The sequence below is a fragment of the Anopheles funestus genome, chromosome 3RL (assembly GCF_943734845.2).
Source record: "Anopheles funestus chromosome 3RL, idAnoFuneDA-416_04, whole genome shotgun sequence".
NCBI classification, from domain to species: domain Eukaryota; kingdom Metazoa; phylum Arthropoda; class Insecta; order Diptera; family Culicidae; genus Anopheles; species Anopheles funestus.
In genome coordinates, this window is record NC_064599.1 from 23,755,476 (window position 1) to 23,773,892 (window position 18,417).

The 18,417-nt window shown below is 39.7% G+C and overlaps 1 protein-coding gene across 12 annotated transcripts in view; it reads left to right on the top strand.

The window, feature by feature from the left end:
* LOC125772036 (potassium voltage-gated channel subfamily KQT member 1) overlaps window positions 1-18,417 on the top strand; it is a 109,782-nt gene that overhangs the window by 47,013 nt on the left and 44,352 nt on the right. For 2 of the 12 annotated variants that reach the window (XM_049443341.1, XM_049443340.1), the window contains exons 9-12: window positions 2,421-2,468; window positions 6,764-6,945; window positions 9,291-9,377; window positions 11,918-12,175. In XM_049443341.1, coding sequence (XP_049299298.1) covers window positions 2,421-2,468; window positions 6,764-6,945; window positions 9,291-9,377; window positions 11,918-12,175 — 575 coding nt within the window. Of the gene's footprint in view, window positions 1-2,420; window positions 2,469-6,763; window positions 6,946-9,290; window positions 9,378-11,917; window positions 12,176-15,968; window positions 16,236-18,417 lie in introns of all 12 variants that reach the window. The other 10 variants (XM_049443346.1, XM_049443345.1, XM_049443350.1 and 7 more) reach the window with 8 other exon arrangements.

Consider the following 18,417-nt stretch of genomic DNA (forward strand, 5'->3'; position numbering starts at 1 on the left):
CAATTAAGTGAGTGGCGCAAGAACATATGATGCCGTGACCAGGATTGTTAAGTCGAGAAATTTGAATTAACAAGATGTACATTCAGATTTATCGCAGAAACAATATCTTTTCATTCTTATTCTTAAATTGTTACAACTGAAGGATTAGTTTTTTTACGTAAATATTTATTAAAGATTAGTTTATTAATGGTCTGCGTATTAAATATCGATTTTGTGTGGTAAATTGTGTAAATTCAGGGGTTGGAGCAAATATATATTTTGTTATGTTTTGAAACATAATCAAATTTATGTTTTATGCAAACCATACAAATAGTTTCTTGCCTTGTTACTTTAACTAGATAAAAAAGTATTTCAACATTTGGCTTGGCAATTCCCAACGAAGGTCAGCATTAAAAATAATGAGTTTTGTCTGCTTCAGTTAAAAAAAAAACAATGCTCAAATAGTATGCATTCAGGGCATGCTAATGCATTGCACACTTCATAAGCATTTCAACACTTACGACACCTACCTAAGCTAACAATTTAATCCCCGCAGCCATAATAATAGTAATAATACCGTCCTATAACACAATCGTCACGATCCATCGTCGGAATGACCCTTCGCATGGGTTGAACAATGAGAAAGGGGTATAAGGGGTGAATTCATTACGCCAAAGTGCAGCCACTTTTTTTTAGCACAACGGGCAAAAACAACCGTGCTTTAATTATAGAACATCAAAACGGCACCATTAACCGGGTGAGTGGGACAAACTGTTGCATTAAATCTTGCACCACTGTCGCTTGCATTGCAACCCAACGTCAAACTGCTGCAACTGGGTTCTAGTCCGGGGATTGTTGTTTTTTTTCGCTCTCGAGAAGAAATGTAAACTAACGGGCAAGAAGAATGATAGAGTTACCATTCTAGCACCCCGTTGATTGGCCTGAGCCGGATGAAACAACGAAAAAGGAAGGCCAAGAATAAACGAAAGGACAAGAAAAAAAAGAATAAAAGGGTCAGCTTTCTTTGAGTCTATTAAAATAGTAGGAAGATGAAGAAAGGAACACACACTTGGTAGTTGTTTTAGTACTACACCGTCTAGAAAGCGACTCTACTTTGATGGAAGAACTTGAAAGGAGCGATTTTAAATGTCCTCGCTGTAAATTTATCACAAGACGAACTTGCTTTATGTCCGCTGCAAATGTCTTTCTTTCTCACTGCTACAAAGATTTTTCTCTTCCTCTCTCTCTCTCTCTTTCTCTTTTTAACCGATGAAACATAATTTAAAGCATTCTATTTGCATGTCCACCTAGAAGTATGCTCCCCGCATTTACTAGCATTCTACAATAGTTCGTCGTCCGGCTTTGTCGGTCTCGTACACCTCTTTCTCTGCATCGTTCTTAAAAGGGTCCACTGTCGTTTGGTCTCTCGTGATTAATTAAATATTTCTACTACGAAGTGTACTGCACATCGCATCGATCTGGCAGTGGCAAATGCCGCTACAGCAAACCTTTGCTAGATACCCGTGTTGACCTGTAGGGAAAATAATTAAATTACTTTTAAAGCTTTCTGATGCCATTACACATTTCTTTCGGTAGCCATTGTTCGCTCGTTTTGTTCATATTTATCCCATTTTCTTTGTGTACAATTTTGTCTCTCTCTTTCTCTCTCGCATTTTTATCATTCTTGCATATCTCTCACTCTTGCCATTGTCTGTTGCCAAACCGCGGGCACTTAAGCAAGCATTAGGCTGCTTTGGGTCGTCCTGACGGTAACAGAAGTAGTGCCACACAACCACGTGTGACAGACACTTTTAGTAGCATTAATTCGTACGGGTAGCAAACATCGACCGGAGTGCACTTTTAGCGCTAGTGTGTGTGTGTGTGAGTCGATTCTAGTTAACACACCGGAAAACTTTAGTCGAGCGTGTAGATTGGGCAATCTTGCTCTCTGCCGCAATAGTACGCTCTGGCACCATTCCAATTATTAATTAGACAGCGTTACCGTTGTCAATAGTTTTCGTAGTTGTTTGCTTACAAAACCGAGTATGTGTGCCGATACTGTCTTGTTCTGCCTAGAGAACTCAATGTTGGTTAACGATTTTGTGTCTCGTACGCCCTAACGAAACCTCGTGTTACTTATACACTGTAACGTTCTGTTGTTCGTTTTTCTTTTCTTTCTTCTGTCCCGTACTGAACTCGTTTGCTCTTCGGTTTTTGTTTTGTTCTACTTCTTGTAAAATCTTGTTTCGATCTGCATATGTGCAACTTCTACTGTTACGTTGAACAATACAATACCTTTTTTTGCAAATCGTTAATGCTCGACTTAACTAGAAATGAAACTGTTACCGATTTACCGATTGTATTTTGATTTTCCACTATCCAACCACCGATCGATCCAACCAAAAAAAAAAACGACCCAACAACCCAACAACAACCGCCAGATCAAAGCTGGAGGCAGCAGAAAAACTGGCCGCCTCGTCCAGTTCCGCGTAAGTGTTGCATTTAGGTTCTGCTGGTGTTTCTTTGGCGGACTTTTTTTTTCTACCGTCACGCTCGTTTAGTAGTGAAAAATTAAAAAAAAAAACACTCACACACGAAAAACCTAATAACACTGGATACTATTGTAATCGAATAATATGTTTCCACTGATACAATTAGCGTTACACACCGGAGTTGTGGGTTTTTTCTTCTGTTCTGTCTAACTACAGTTTTTCTTTCTTTTCTAATTGAATGAATTCTTTTTTTGCTGTTGTATCAAACACGCTTTACAAAACTTACCGGTAGATCCGTTTAGCGGTTCTTGTTTCACTTCTCGAGCGTTAGTGCAATGGGGTTTTTTTGCTCTGAATTGTTCCGATTTATTGCAACGAAAAAGGATGTTGTTTCCATTTTCTTAGAATAGAACTTTTTCGTTTTTCTTTCTTCGGCAACCTCAAACAAACATAACTACTGTTTGGACTTTGTTTTTCGCTCGCGTTTGGAACGTATAGTGGTTTTCAATTGCAATTTACGGTTAATCTTAATTCAATTTGAATGGCAAAAAAACAACTCTTGACTGCTTTGTGTTCAAAATTTTTGTGATTGTGATTGTGAATTTTTGAAGGTTTTTTTTTTGTGTCTTCTAGAAAGTTTAGTATCACAACATATCTTGTTCATAATATGCTTAAAGTTAAAGTTAACACTAGTGTGTTGATAGCTGCGCAGTTGCTGTAATGCTTCTAGTCTGTTTTCTCTATCGTTCTTTAATAACTATTTCATTACTTAGAGTTCATATTGTATGCAAAATAGTACGATAAAATTTACATTTACTTTCAACATTTCAGAATTAAAGCCAGATTAAGGTTTGCACCTGTATAATGGATAATAGTTTTTAGATTTAATTTAAATAATTAAAAAAACATACCTAGAGAAACTTGCTCACCTTTTGCGGTTAAACAAATTCCCCTTTCATTAAATTATGATGTCCGTCTGTCAGGGTGAGCTGTAAATGACTGTTTTAAAATTTTGTGCACCGTGTCTTGGGGCAGACTAGCTCAGGTAAAAGCTCGTGCCTTGACTCTTTTTTTTTGGGGAAATTTTATCCCTGTCCAGTTGCATTTTTCCTGCCCGGAGATGCTCATCGTACAGTGCATTAGTCACAGTGCTGTTAACATGTGTACGGGGTGTGGTGTGTAGTCTTTCAGCGTTTTCCGTCCCTTATTTTATTCTAATACGCCCGACAGCTTGCTTCCGTTTCCGGCCGTAAGCTGCACAAAGGCGAGCATTCCATTCTCAATTCGTTTGTGTGAAAAGCACACACACAGCCATAAGGGAACAGAAAGAAAGAACAGCTTTCACTTGGCTTGCTTTCACCATGCCTCGAAACCTTCCTAGAGACGACCATCGTAATTGTCACCATATGCAAATGCGATGAAGTTATAACGAAAGGAAACTATCACTCTCGGGTGCCCTTTTTCCTAGGGAATGTTCCTACCCGCTGCCACTACGCAGTGACAGCATAGGTCTGACCAAAGGCATCAACAGACGGGACGGCCAACTTGTCTCTTGGGGAAGCAGAAGGCCGGACTTTTATTTTGCATTATTTCCGTGTCACGTAGATCTACTTCAAGCCAGCCGTTTCAGGACATTCAGGGTTCGCACGCTATCACCGTTTCAACATGGCTAACCGATGTGTTGTTGTGTTGTGAACTTTGTAGTACTGTTCTTTCCGTATTTTATAAGGAAGTTGTCATCCCTTTAACGATATGCTGGAAGCTGCATTATTCTTCACGAAGCAGTTTTTTTACCGGATCAGCATTTTGTAGCTCTCTTTTATCGAAGCGATTAATCTCGTGGTCCGATAAAACTAGTTGTTGCGCATCACGTGAACAAATTTTTAGTAATAAGAATATACTGTAAAAACTGTGCATAATTTACTTATAAGTATTGAACAAAATAGAATTTTGTTTGTGCTTATTTTTTCATATGAAAATTCGTATCAAAAATATGCTTCGCTCTTCATGTTACTATTGCTTTACTCTGGTGTTCAAGTTACCGTTTTTGCTTCTCTCTAATTCAGTCTCTTTCTTTGCTTAATACTGTCTCTTCTTTCAATGAAACAGAACAATCGTTTATATGTATGTCTTTTATGAGTGATTGTTCAAGTGGATATTTGATAATATTTTTCTTCCTACATTATATTTACGTGTAAATTTGAGTTTGTTATATTTATAAATAAATTAAATGTCATCTCATCTTTTAGTAACTTTTACTGAACCAATTTTTTTATATATTTTTTTTTTTACTTTTTTGTTCAATTTAGAATAAATTTTCTTATTTTTTTTCTCTTACAACACATAGTTTTTATCTTTTTAAGTTGTATCGTGTTATTTTGCATTTGTATCGTTTATTTTTAATTTGATATACTTAATCAGAAAAGTTTGAATTTTTTTTTTGTTACAAAAAGTTTATTTATATGTTATTTTTACCCGGAAAGCTTAAATAAGTATACAACAAATTTTTCGCTTTATCTTCCGTATGGTACTTTTTCTTTGTTCGTTTTTCCTACAAAAATCATGTAACAGAAGGATTTTTGTTTCAAGTTCATTTCATTTAACCTTTGCCTATTATGACATGCAGCAAAACTTCACAACTTATTTTTTATTGTTTTCTTCTTTTTTGTTCTTCTTTTATTTTTCATTTTTTCCTATATGTTGTTTCCTGCTTGTTTGTTGTGCCTGCCTTCATCTCTGCAACCGTCATGCCATTCAATCAATCAACACCAATTGCTATTGTTACATGTGCGCACATACATACACATACACAATCTTATCGCACAACATATCATGACGCCTGTCTGCCACATTTGATGCTCGACCTCTTCAAAAATCACGCTCCTTATGCTCACCGTTACGGGCTAACGCACGTACTCATGTTTGCAACCCAACATCGAACCTGTCACCTGTCCGACACCACCCGTACATCACCTGACCGGCCCGGAAACGTTTGACCCATCTGGATGATCTACTACAACAATCGCCGCCCGGGAGGGGTCTTACATTGGAAAATGGATTTTCCTTTTTCCACATTGCATAATGGCAATCAACAACCACGGTGGTGTCATCGTTTCTGGATAAAAATGCTGCATAATATGATGTAAACGATTGCCACAAACTTAAAAATCGAATCCAACGCGCATCGATCGGAACCACCGGAAAACGCACCACGTGATCGTGTCTTTACACTCTATAATCATCATCATCATCATCATCATGCATCACGATCATCACCACATGGACAATGGTGCTCATCAATATTCACGGCCGGAAATGCACATGACGTTGGTTTTATTTTCATTACTTTTTATCACAAATATTTTCCTATGAATTATTACCATAACTATTGGGAAACGTTGCATTTCGGCTTCCTGTTCTTCGTTTCTGTTCTGCTGGTTTTTATTTTATTTTTCCCATCCTTCATACACAATTGTTGTACCGTTCACAACACTGTTAACGAACCGCCGTGTTCAATTCAATTTCGGTTTTTGCTATTTTTTGTTGCGTTTAATGCTTGCAAATCCGCACTATTCGCTGCATAATCGTAATCAATTTTCGGAAACGCATTTGTCAATATGGAACAAAACAAAAAATCTATTTTTTTATGCTACCGACCCACCATGAATGTGTGCGTGTGGCTTTATGGTGCATCCGCTAAACCACGATCGCTCTTACTCCCTTTCTCACACTCGCTCTCGCTCTCTCTTTTTATAATACGCCATATCTGACCTTCTTGCTGCCATTTTGCCATTTTTGCCTGTGCCTGCAAAAACTGTTCGATGTATGAATCCTGTTTTTTTTTCTTCCTGTACTGTGTCTGCCTGTGTGCGTGTGTTCCTGTTTTTTTTTGGTTCGTTGTATTGTTGTTCTATCCGTTTTTGGTTTTGATGTTGATTGTTTTCTATATTTTACTTATACTTGAAACTTGGTATTGGTTTACCGCCCCATCGTTCGTAACCGCACACAAATGCTGCCTGCTGTGGTCATGCGAATGGTGTGGCGTTGGATCAAATGTCAATCCATTAAATGGTTTTTGTCACACGATATATAACCTTTTACCCATTCACACGTACACACACAAACACACATAAACGTGTGCCCTTTTTTATCGACATCCTTTGTGAAAACAAAACACTTTGGTCGAAACATCAAATCATACACACACACACACACCCACGCGAACGCGACCAATTTCCATTTCACCCGAAAAGTGCTGATAGCAATGGACTTAATCATAAATCACTTATTAGGCGGGCGTCATCGAGCTTCAAGCACAACGCATCGTTCGTGGCCCGGCTGCCCACGATCCGGCGGCACAAGAGCCAATCGCTACATTCACCCGGCAACCCGAAACCCCCGAGCGGTGGCGGAAGTGGCCGGACGGGCCGTTGTCCTCGCGTGACCGACATCAATGCTTCATCGGAAAATCTGGGTAAGTGCCGATCGGAGTCCAACCGACCAATTGTCAACGTCCCACACCACCAACCCCCCTTATATATCACCCAATATATACCCCCCATTGTAATGTCCTTCCTTCCGTTTATCAATGCTCCCGTAGCGTGTAAGTCTATGTGTGTCAATAATCTCAATGTCCGGCAATGTTCGTTTACGTACATTTTTGCTTTGTTTTTTTTTTCATTTCATTTTTATCATGGCTTACGTTTTATGGGACATCTTTTGGTTTTGTTTTTCATTCGCATTCATTCTCATCCAAAGGTATTTCTTTTCATGTATTTTGTTCAATCTCATCATTCAATCTCATTATCATTATAAAATATGCTTTTTGATAAGGTATTGGGTTAATCAAAAAAAAGACAAATAGAGTCCCCATTCATCGGTAGACAGCTATATTTCAAGCGATCGGGGCCATTAAATACTGCTCGATTGGGATTTAATTTAGTCGAAACAAAAGCACCCAAGAAACTGTTATTAGAGTCAGAATAAAGAGTGCCCGATTGAGTGTAGTGCTGAGAGGGTGGATACAAAAATAATTCTTTGTTATTTTAAGGTGTTGATAGCGACAAAATTGTCACAAATTCAAATTCGAAGCTTTATGCAGAAGGATCGCTAATGGGGATTAGATTTTTCTTTAATATTAGTTTTAAACCATGTATTTTCGTGTATTTTATTACAATATGCTATCTTACTAACTTGTTTCGAGCTACCTTTGTAAAGTAGCATTTGAAACCAATGAAACAATCTTTTCGGAGTGATTGACCTAAATTGTATCGCTCCTGTTGGATGCTTGAAACAAAAATCATATTTCGGCTTTTTTTGGGTTTTTATTTACATTCCTCATACCACATACACTTCCCTCGGCTAGCTTTCATTCATAGCTTTTATGTAACGGAATTTAAAAAAGCATTTCTCAAAACTACACCAATAATTATGGGAAAGTTCTGCAATACGCTACTGCACATTTACATTTTACAGCTCTGGTCTCTTATACCTAATCAGCTCCGATACGTCGTGGTGGAGAGATTTTTTGCTTTATTCCTTCTCTAAGCTTCTCAAGCTTCATACTCTTCGTGTGAGTTTTACTATTTTTTTTTTTGCTAAAACTGCTGCCGCTGCTGCTGATTGCAAGCAAACATTTTATCAGATAATATTTTTACGCAAGCAGAGTTAGTTTTATTTTTCTCCCGGTGCAATCTTAATTAAAATCCAGCTGTAAAATTGTACAGAGAAAGAGAAACACGCTTTTCTGTGAAGATTGACCATTTACCATTTTATTTATGTAAAGTCGTCTCAAAAACTTGAAACATCACACAACCATATCATTCGCCGCAATTCATTTCACGTGTGTTTTTTTACGTTTTGGTTTCGTGTTTTATGTCATTTATCTTTTACATTTTTTTTTGTCTTACGTTACACCTTCCAAGTGCAAATGCATGTTCCAAAGTGTGCGTGCAAAGAGGGCACAGATTTGATGCACCGATCACTGTACCACTGTTTTTGGCTCATATTTTGTACACCTTCTCCTATACACTGTCGTAGCTGCCATTTCGCTCAAGCATAAAGTCCCGTTTGTTAGCAGTAGTAGCGCAAACGCACACCACTGCGTATCACCACTTGTGTTTTTTTTCCTACTGTTCTTGCTAAATAAAAAAAATTCTTTCAGAACGGAACACGGCCCCTACCAAAAGCCGGCCAAAGGGAATTTTTACCTTCATTTTCATCTTTCTCTCTTTCTCTCTCTCTTTCTCTCTTTATCTCTCTTTTCTTATCGCTATGCTGTGCGTCGAGGGGTGGTTTTTTGTACTATTATTTTTGTTTATTGATTTTTGTTTTCACATTTTCTTATTCTACGCTCTTGCGACACCGCTGACAAACGACGAACCCTCAATACAAATAATTACACATCTTTATTTATTTGGTACATCGAAATTACAAAAATAAATACATAAACATTATTGCTTGAATTTGACGGTGGAAATTTTGGTAATGCAATTAAAAAAAATTGGATCAAAAAATTTTCATCAACGCGCGACCGATCAACCGCTATTGCAAACTTTATTATTCTTTTATTTTTGTTCGCTTTTACCTTACACATTTCAACTGACCACGACTGCTGTAATCATGGCCACGCAACGCCACACTGCGGACCACTGAAAAAAAACGGGAAACGAAACCTTAAAATTAAAATCACATATATACGCTTTTGTGCCCCCAAAAATCGACTGATGGGATGGAAAATAAAACACTGCTCTTACACATAAACACACACATGAAACATCCAAAATGGAATCCGCTTCGCAACCCGCTATTCACGCGCAGAAGTGACCAACAATGGTAGACCCATGAACCCAAGTCTCAGCGAAGACTCGGTGGCGGAAACGGCACTGTCCAAGAAAAATTCTGATGGTGAGTTCACGTGCTTTAATGTCAGTCAGCCAAGTGCAAAAAACCGAACTAACTTACATCTCACCCATCCCTTAAACTCAAGCAACCAACTCCCATGAAGATCCTATTCATGTTCATTTAGCTCCTTATAACATCACAGCTCCTCTGATCGAGCAGGTGTGATTCAAATGTTTACACAATGTATTTCATATAAGTAAAAAAAAACTTCTCACACAACACACACACTCGTACACATTTGACAACACTATTTGTTCCTACTCGATCCTACCTTTTGCGTCCTTTCATCGTCCTCCTGAGATGATAGTTTGAAATGTTTTCTTTTTTTCGTTTTCATATTTTTTATTTTCATATCGTATCGTTCGATCGTTATTCGACGTTTAAAGCTAGTTGTTTCCGAAGCTTAATGGATATAAACAAAAGCTTTACCGTTTTTGCTTTCTTATGATTGTTTCAAGTGTGATCGTTTTTGTTTTTTTTTTGTTTTTATTTCAAATTTCAAATTTGCTTCATTTGCTTGTTGTGTTTCTTTTTTATATCTTATGTCTGTTTATCCCATTTCTATTGCATACTTTTACAACTGTTATAGTTTTGTTCACATGAAAGTAAAACACTTTTTTTATTCCCTTGTTGTTGTTTCATATTTCAATGTTTCGATTGAATAATTTACTACTGTTGTACGGTTTTTTATTATTGTTGTTTTCTTTTTGGGTTTAGATTTTTAATGTGCTACCATTATTTGTTTGATGTTTTATTCAGCTCTATGTCGCACGTGTATTGTGATTGTTAAACTTCGTCTGTTTTTTTTTATTCTTTTAAATTCCACATCAAAATGTCGGAGTTTGCTTTCAGCATTTACATCGTTTAAGTGAGCAATCAGCTAGCCCAGTGTCTTGTTTTGTCTATTGTAAATGTTTGTTGATAAAATTTGTTCAAATATCATACATTGTTTAATGTTTTAGATTGAGCTAAATATATCGCATTTAAACGCAATAATATATATAAAGCTAAATACCGTATTAAAAATACCGTAATTAAATAAGTATTAAACAAAACTCAAATGTGTAAACATGCAAACGAATTTAAACAATTCTAGTGAACGTACATATAGTTTAGTCAATTGTTTTACTTCCCCTAAATTTGACGCCATCCATAGCCCATAGGCGATTTAATTAAGAAAAAGCAAAACACACGGTCTGTCTTCTTTTTCTATTCAAATGAACGAGAAACTTTCCAAAAAGTGATACTATTCCGTGAAGATACTAATTCCAGACCATCCGCGTCTGGTAGCGCACGCTTTGTTACAAAAAAGGGAATTATTATTTTTGCTTCCAGTTCTTTTACTTTTGGGTTTGTTTTTTTCTTAACGTCTTATATTTGTATTTTTTTCATATTTTCATTTACTTTTGCAACTTGACGAAGATAATGCTCTTAAACGTGACCTCATAAGCCATGCGCAACGGAACGCAGTGGCAAGATCTTATTCTCTTTTCGTTGCTCCTTTTTTCACAATACTGATGAACAACGGGCACAACAGCATGTCTATGAATGAGCCCTAATTATCTTCTGTCCTTTTGTTCCTCGACCGTGGCGCACCCATTCCAGTGGCGTTTCATTGTGTCTGGTTGCTATCCTTACCCTCTTACCAGCGGGTTTGCGAACACGTAACGGTGTTCTTTTTCCTTCGATGAAAAACGCACCCAACGGCTATGGTGAGAGGTCAAGCCAAGACAGATCCTCAACCCAAAACCGGGAGTATCGTTTTGCTTTCCACAGCCCACGGGGCTTTGCGTTGTTGTTGGCTGGTTTCCTTTCTAAAACATTCCCTCCAAAGCTCCCGTTTTGCCTCGTCCCCCAACCGTCCTGGTCTTGGTTTTTTCACTCACTTTGGTCACTTTTGGCTGGAAGGCTGCCGACCAGCCGCCACCCCCCGAACACCTGACTCCCCAAGAACTTCCCTTCATCTACAACTCGCTCCGGTACCGGTTAGTACACAGCACAATTTCCTACTCGTAAATCAAAACCTGCGCACAGATGAAAATTACAGACGCAAAGGAAAGAAAATATCCCTGTCATCATTTCCCCCCACACCCCCCCACTCCAACCCCCACACGTGAGCCCACAGTGCCAAAAGGAAAATGCATTTCCATTCTGATTTATTCCGTTTGTTTCTTTTATTTTTCTTCTTCGCCCTGTCGCCACCTGTGTGCTGTACGATGGTAAATTGAAAATTAAACAATCTGTTTCTATAAACTGACCACTGCAAATGAAAAAAAAACAAACAAACCAAACACACAACCTGGATGCTCTGAACTCACAAAAACTACTTTTAAAAAAACCCTTGCTACCTTTTTCTTTCGCCGCACGCTGTATGCCTTTCTCCTTCTACCATTAAAATAAATCATAAAAATAAAATACCAAACGCATAATGCATAAATGCATCCGTTCCCTGTTTTTGCTCCCCGACCCTAATTCCACACTGCGGCCTTGCCTGCTTGTTTGTGTGCACCCTCTTATGTCTCGATCGTGGCTCGCATATCTAGCCGGACTTGAGCTCGCCTCGGTATCCTCGATTCCGGCTGGTGCGGGCCCACTGGTGGCCACCGGCAACGATCTAACGATCGGTGGCCGTAGCTTCCTATCGACCGGCGGTGGCAGTGGTGGTGGCCACTTTGGCGGTGGAGGACCATCGTCATCGCGGCGCAGCAGCTTCGTCAGTGGCATTTTCTCCTCGGCCGTACAGCGGCGCGGCAGCGGAAACGAGAGCGCACCACACACCAACGCTACCGTTGCCCTTAACAGTAATATGTTGCTCAATGACAATACTAGTATTAATCATAAACATGCTACCAAAACTACTACTAATGCTGCTGGTGCTGCCGCTGCTGTTGCCGCTGCTACAACTAGAACCACTGCTACTACTACTGCTACTACTACTACTACTAGTACTTCCTCTGCTGCTGTTGACGCTAGCGAGGCCGCTGCGCACGTGCCCACTATGCTAAGGTTCGGCGGTGCGTCCGCCCTGCCGATCCTACTCTGCGGGCAGCTGCAGAAAGAACTGCTCGTCCAGCAGCATACTAACAGACAATTATCATTTTTCACACAACCAACTATTGACTCGATGAGTTACCATCTAATTAGCACAAACAGTGCGTAATTAATTATCAGTCAATTTTTTTAAACCAAAAAAAAAACAACCAAACCATTTCCACTCTAAATATTACTTGCTCTACTACCTTCTCTCACTATCACTGAGCCTTGCTCTCCCTCCCCACTTTAACTTTGTTGCTCGCGCTAGAATGATCTTCTCATTTACTCACTCTCTATTGGTTTTTGTTTTTATATATAAAAAAAGTTCCATAAAATGCAAATATACAAAAAAAGTACTTATCTATAATGCTTCTTGTACATTATCTACATACTGTCTATTATCCTCGCGCTCTATCTCTCTTTATCTCTCTTCCTAATCTTGCTATAAAATGTAATAAATTTTATTTTGGAAGTTTTCTACATCGCCACCTTGTATAAGTAAAGCGCCCCTTAATCACCGCTCTACACTCACACATTTTGGCAAAGTCACCCGAAGGCTTTCCAGTGGCCACATTTGATCAATCTGAGCAACAACTAAAAAAAAGTCGCACCAACACTACACCCATAACTTTAAGCCCAACTTGAAGCTGTTTAGTTATCGTTTTTCAATAGCCAGATTTAGCTCAACTCATTAGCAAACAAAATCTCACGGCTTTAAATCCGTACAATGCAACTGCCTCTTAGTGCGACGCATCCTTCCGCCAGCATGCTGCATCTGTTAACCGCTTCCTGTCTTACCACCTTACCACAAATCGCTTCCAACGGTTCGCTTTTAAGATGCGAATGATACCATTTTCTAATTAATCCGCTTAACCCGGTTGGCGGGTTTTCGCACGATTTAATCCACGTCATCACATTTACCCTACGTGCACTCACATTTCGATAACGGTTCACAGTGCTTTAGGCATCCGTGGACTCGTGGTACTCGCTGCTTGTAGGTACCCTGTAGCACACCTTCCAGACATTTTGTTTCGCTACAAAACGTGCTAAACACACTCTTCCCTCCATTCAGCTTCGTTTGTCGATTAATTGGAAAAGTTCACAGTTATCTTCATGCGTGTTGAGCAAGTTTTTGGGGAAGTCCTTTCAAAATCCTTGTTTATATGCTGCTTTGGTGCCTGAGTTTCTCGCTGACATCCTTTCGCATGTGTTTGAGTGTGTTTGTGTGTTCGTGTTCCTTTCCCAAACGAGAGATAGTTTACACCTTTCGCATACCACAAAGTTCGGCGCACACTGATATAACCTACAGGTTTGTCTAATTTAGTAACCTCACCCTTTGCTCGTCGAAATTCTCGAACCTTCGCCAATCGCTGTATCGTCCTTGTCTTTTGTCGTTAAAATTCCAATTTTCATCAAGTCTGGAATGTTGAGTCATCCCATACAGGTCGACTCAGAGGCGACCAATTAACGCTGTGCGGAGTGGTAACTAGGAGCCTGAGCCGGGATGTCTAGCCACAAGTGTTATAACATTGTCGCCCAGAAGGGTCAAGCAGTCAACCCAACATGTAAAGAATTTGAATTTAAGGGTTTAGATGGGTAATTCGTGGAGATGGCAATGAAAAGGCTTATTCGGTACTTTTGCTCTCGTTGAACGATACGATGGTAACGCATCGCCGAAAAACGAATGAAACGATGAGCACATTAACGAAAGCTTGATTTACAGCAAGATATCAGTAAACCATAAAAGTCAGCATTATTGGCGAAAAGAGGGCGATATATTGAAGTTGTAATAGAAAAGCGTGTATGACTCCATCTACATCGCAAAGTAGATATTGCATCGAGTAGTACTTAGCATAAATCAACTCGTTGACGTTTTCTTGCCAAACTTACGAACTCACAAACTTCAACGGCTAAAAGTAGCTGATCTAGCACGAAAAGCTCAACCCATCAAGTGTCTGCATCCTAAATCAATAGATACCCGATCTCAAACACCGAAGAATGGAAATTGGAGCAACCATTCCCATGCAAATAGGCACCCTTTCATGAAGTCACTAAACCTTTCCGGACCTAGTCTTCCTCGTGTGAAGATTCCGCTCAGAAATGCCTCTCCACACAAAAAGTTAAAGCTTCAGCACTAACTACCGTTTCCATTTTGAGCTATGGACTGCGTGGTGCTATCCAACGTGTCTAAGGTCAGTTGATGTGAAAAGCTGCCGAGGTAAGGGGTTTTTCGTAGAGTGAAAGTTTTGCCAGATCGCTTCGCAGCGGCAGCATCTTCCAAGAGTTAGCTCAGCATGACGCGCCCCGGGTATCGCTATCGGCTAGAAAAGATCTTAATAGATTATTGGAATTTGGGCTGCCGGGCGCAGCTATGAAATGAACCAAATCGCTCCATTGTTTACCTTGTTTCCGATGAAACAATGGTACGCCTTGCTTCGGTTCGGTATCTCGTGTCAGGCTGGGATGAGATCCCGTGCATCAATCCTTTTTTCCATTTCTTTCCTTCTACGAGACGCACAGCGGGTGCGTCTGTCCGCCGGCAATATCTTCATCCGAAGGGTAGTTTGACATTGTTAACCAGCAACCATTTTACCGATCGACCTGAAAAAGGGTTTTCCACCCGTTGCTGAGTAAGCAATTCGGTCCTAGAAGCGACCGTGTACGGTCGTTGCGATTCGGTTGTAAGACGTCACGGCTCGTCTGAAATGTCGATTTTCGCCGTTTCCGAGGCATGGCACGTCGTTGTAGTATGGTCATATTTTTGCAGACAATTTTGCTGGCCCAGCCAAAAACGTGATTTACAAAACGAAATCCGATAGATGGATTGGGGCAGCCGTCGCTCCCGTTTGCGTTGGCGTGGAGTTTTAGAATCAACAGTGTAGCTCCTCTTCTTTTTCTTTCGTCATACAATTTTACCCAAGAATTCCTCAAATCTAGACATCAAAAATCGATACCTTCCCTAGCTATGGTTCAGAAAACAAAAATGAAGAAAACCGATACGCAAACAAGCCAAAATAAAAAATCATGAATGTTTTATCGTTTGCAAGACTTTTGCGAGTCCATCAACGTCGAACGTTTTAGGCTTAACGTAAACACTCCAAACATGGCTTCCACAAACGCTCATGTTCGTTTTTTCACATCATCCACGTCAATCCACACTCACACATGCATATCAAAAATAAACAAAAAAACACCACGGGCCGTTTGTAAGCGAAACGAACAGTGTATCATATCATCACTTGACGTTGAGTAGAGTAGAAAAGCTTCCGGCTAGCGTTAAGACGTAGAGATCCCGCGGGAATTGGTTTGGGTAGTAAAAATAAAAGCATCCACCAGCCGTCTGTGCCAGCATTCGCGATCGGTCTTCTTACCAAAAAAAAAACACACAGGATATGGTGGCTGGATATATTGCACTTGCACGTACCAAACGGCCGGACGATTCTCGGACATTCTGTGAAACTGGAGAACGCAAATATGCACACCCAACACACCTAGACACAAACCCGCATCCACAATATAAAAAAACACAAAACCCTGTGACTAAATTGAGACCGTTTGCAGCCAACACCATCACCGCACCACCGGTAAATCGATCGTACCGGCACCAGATATCGATAATTGATCGAATTTCCTCTTCGTTCCCGGTAGCCGCTGGTGACGAGATTGAGTCCCAGACGTTGGCAGCGGATCGGCAGCAACCACACCGTTACCGGATCGTTCGTTTCAGGACCCCGTTCGAGTCACTGTTTCGCAGTAGGTCGACGGCATCAACGGCAATTGCTGCGGCAGCGGCCGCCACCGTCGCTGCATCCGGTAATCATCTCGCAGGTAGGGAAGTCCACTCGAGAGTTGCATCCAACAAACAAAAACAAAAAGAAAAACACAAACAAACTGCGCGTAATTAACGGCACGGATATGGGACACCACCATGTATGGCATCATATGTTCGAAACTTTCGTTTTTGACGAAACGTTTTGCACCCGTTCGGTTGTGATCCCGGTGATCGATTGTGCTAACCTTGTTCGAACGAGTTTTTTTTTCTTCTCCTGTTTTGCTGCCGGTATACACTACACAAATTAAAAAAAAGTCAACTCCACTATTACTACAGGTACCTTGATGGACGATGCTATCTCTATTTCTACCGTTTAATCATCTTTGTCAATTCAATTGTGCATCGCTGTGCAGGACGTGTGCAGCACGTGTATGCACTAGGGATTAATTCATTAATTACTCCTTTTACTTCGTATATGTGACTTCACGCGTTGTTCGATAATTTTTTTTATTCGAAAAAGAGAAAGGAAATTGATTTAAAATCAAATTCATCTGAAAGGACAGCAACTCTTCCTCAGAAAATTGAATGATCACCGAGGGACTTGATATCACAAAATAAATATCAATTTCTATATCAGTTCTGATCAGATTCTGATTATGATATTCGCTTAAAAAGTATGCAAATTAAGCATTACCGTTGGTCGGCAATATTTTCAAGACAAAGCAGAATCAAAACTACGTTTGTACTTTCCAGATCCTTTAAGAAACGAGTTAAATTCTAGAGCCTAATACCAAAATTATAGCTATTGTACTTTAATAAGTCAGAACTTAAATTTTAAAATTCGTCTTTTTTAGATAACTTTCTTCTTAAATATCAATTGATCGTTCAATCGATAAGAAAAAATGGAAACATGTAGTTTTCATGTAGGTCGTTCGACTGACAAATAATTTCTAACTTTTTAGATTTTTAGAACACTGTGATTAACTATAACAGCTTTATTAGTACACCGTGAATCACTCAAAAATGTTCTATAAACAATTATAGCATCCCTTATGGCGCAACGTTTTCATACAAATAGAGATATTTTGAATGCTAATAAACTATCTTTTGAGTTGGCATCTTTGAAAAAATTTCCTACTTAAAGAAAGACAATTTTATGAAGAAAACTTAACAGCTTAAGTTATAAATTTAATTGTGCTAATTGAGGCTTTCTTAATTCTTTCATGTTTTGGATTTATTTAATAACCTTCAAACAATTACTCCTTGCCATCACGGTTTGCTACCATTTCGTAAACTTTACGATTAAAATTGTATTTCACCCACGGAGGCATATTTATTCAGTTAATCAAACTCGTTCCAGTGTGCAATTCGACACGTTTGCTTATTTCACAACCATAATTCAAGACGTGCTTGGAGTCGAATTTAGACAGCGTCCTTCTAAGTTTCCTTAGGATTTTTTCTTCTTCTCTTCAACCAACGGCCAAGACATACCATAACCACAGCTAATATTCACTTTATTGTCCACGGTCGACATTTTGCTGGCTAAGGAAGTAAATCGGCCCAGGCAAAGCTGGACACGCATCGGTACACAAGAGCACAGTACAACAAGCATTTCATCATCACTACGCAACCTAGCATACAGAACCAGCGGTTCTCACGTACCTTAGTCTTAACCTTAGTCCTACCATGGAATGTCCTCGTACGGGTAGTAGTGGTCGTTAAAAAAGGAGTTGGAAAACCGGACCGTCACACCGTTGCCCGCCGGGGTGGTTGGGCGCAATCAAAACCGTCCAGCTCACGGTAACCGCTAACCGGTGGATATTTTCTTTAGCGGACGAAAAGGAAACTTGCCGTACCGTGCCGGTATCGTGTCATTTTAATTCAATTTACTCAGTATCCTTTACCAAGCGAAAGGGAACCGAGAGCAAACAATTCGGTTAAGGAAAAAATCCAACAGCTACACCGCACACAAAACACGGACCGCGTTGAGAATGCAGGATGTACGAAAAAGGGCAACAGCTAAGTGCCGGGTGGAATTGACTGGACGTGCTTTGGTAGTTATTTTTATTCTCCTTCGCTCCAACCCCGGAAGCCGTTTCGTCTTCTTTCGGTTTCGTCCATCTAGATGATTGGATTCTTTTCCCGGATCGCCATCCAACTATTCGCTTTGTGGTTTTACCTTCGTGGAAACTAAAATAGATAAAAAAAAGAAAATTAAAAATAAATCCTCCTTCACTT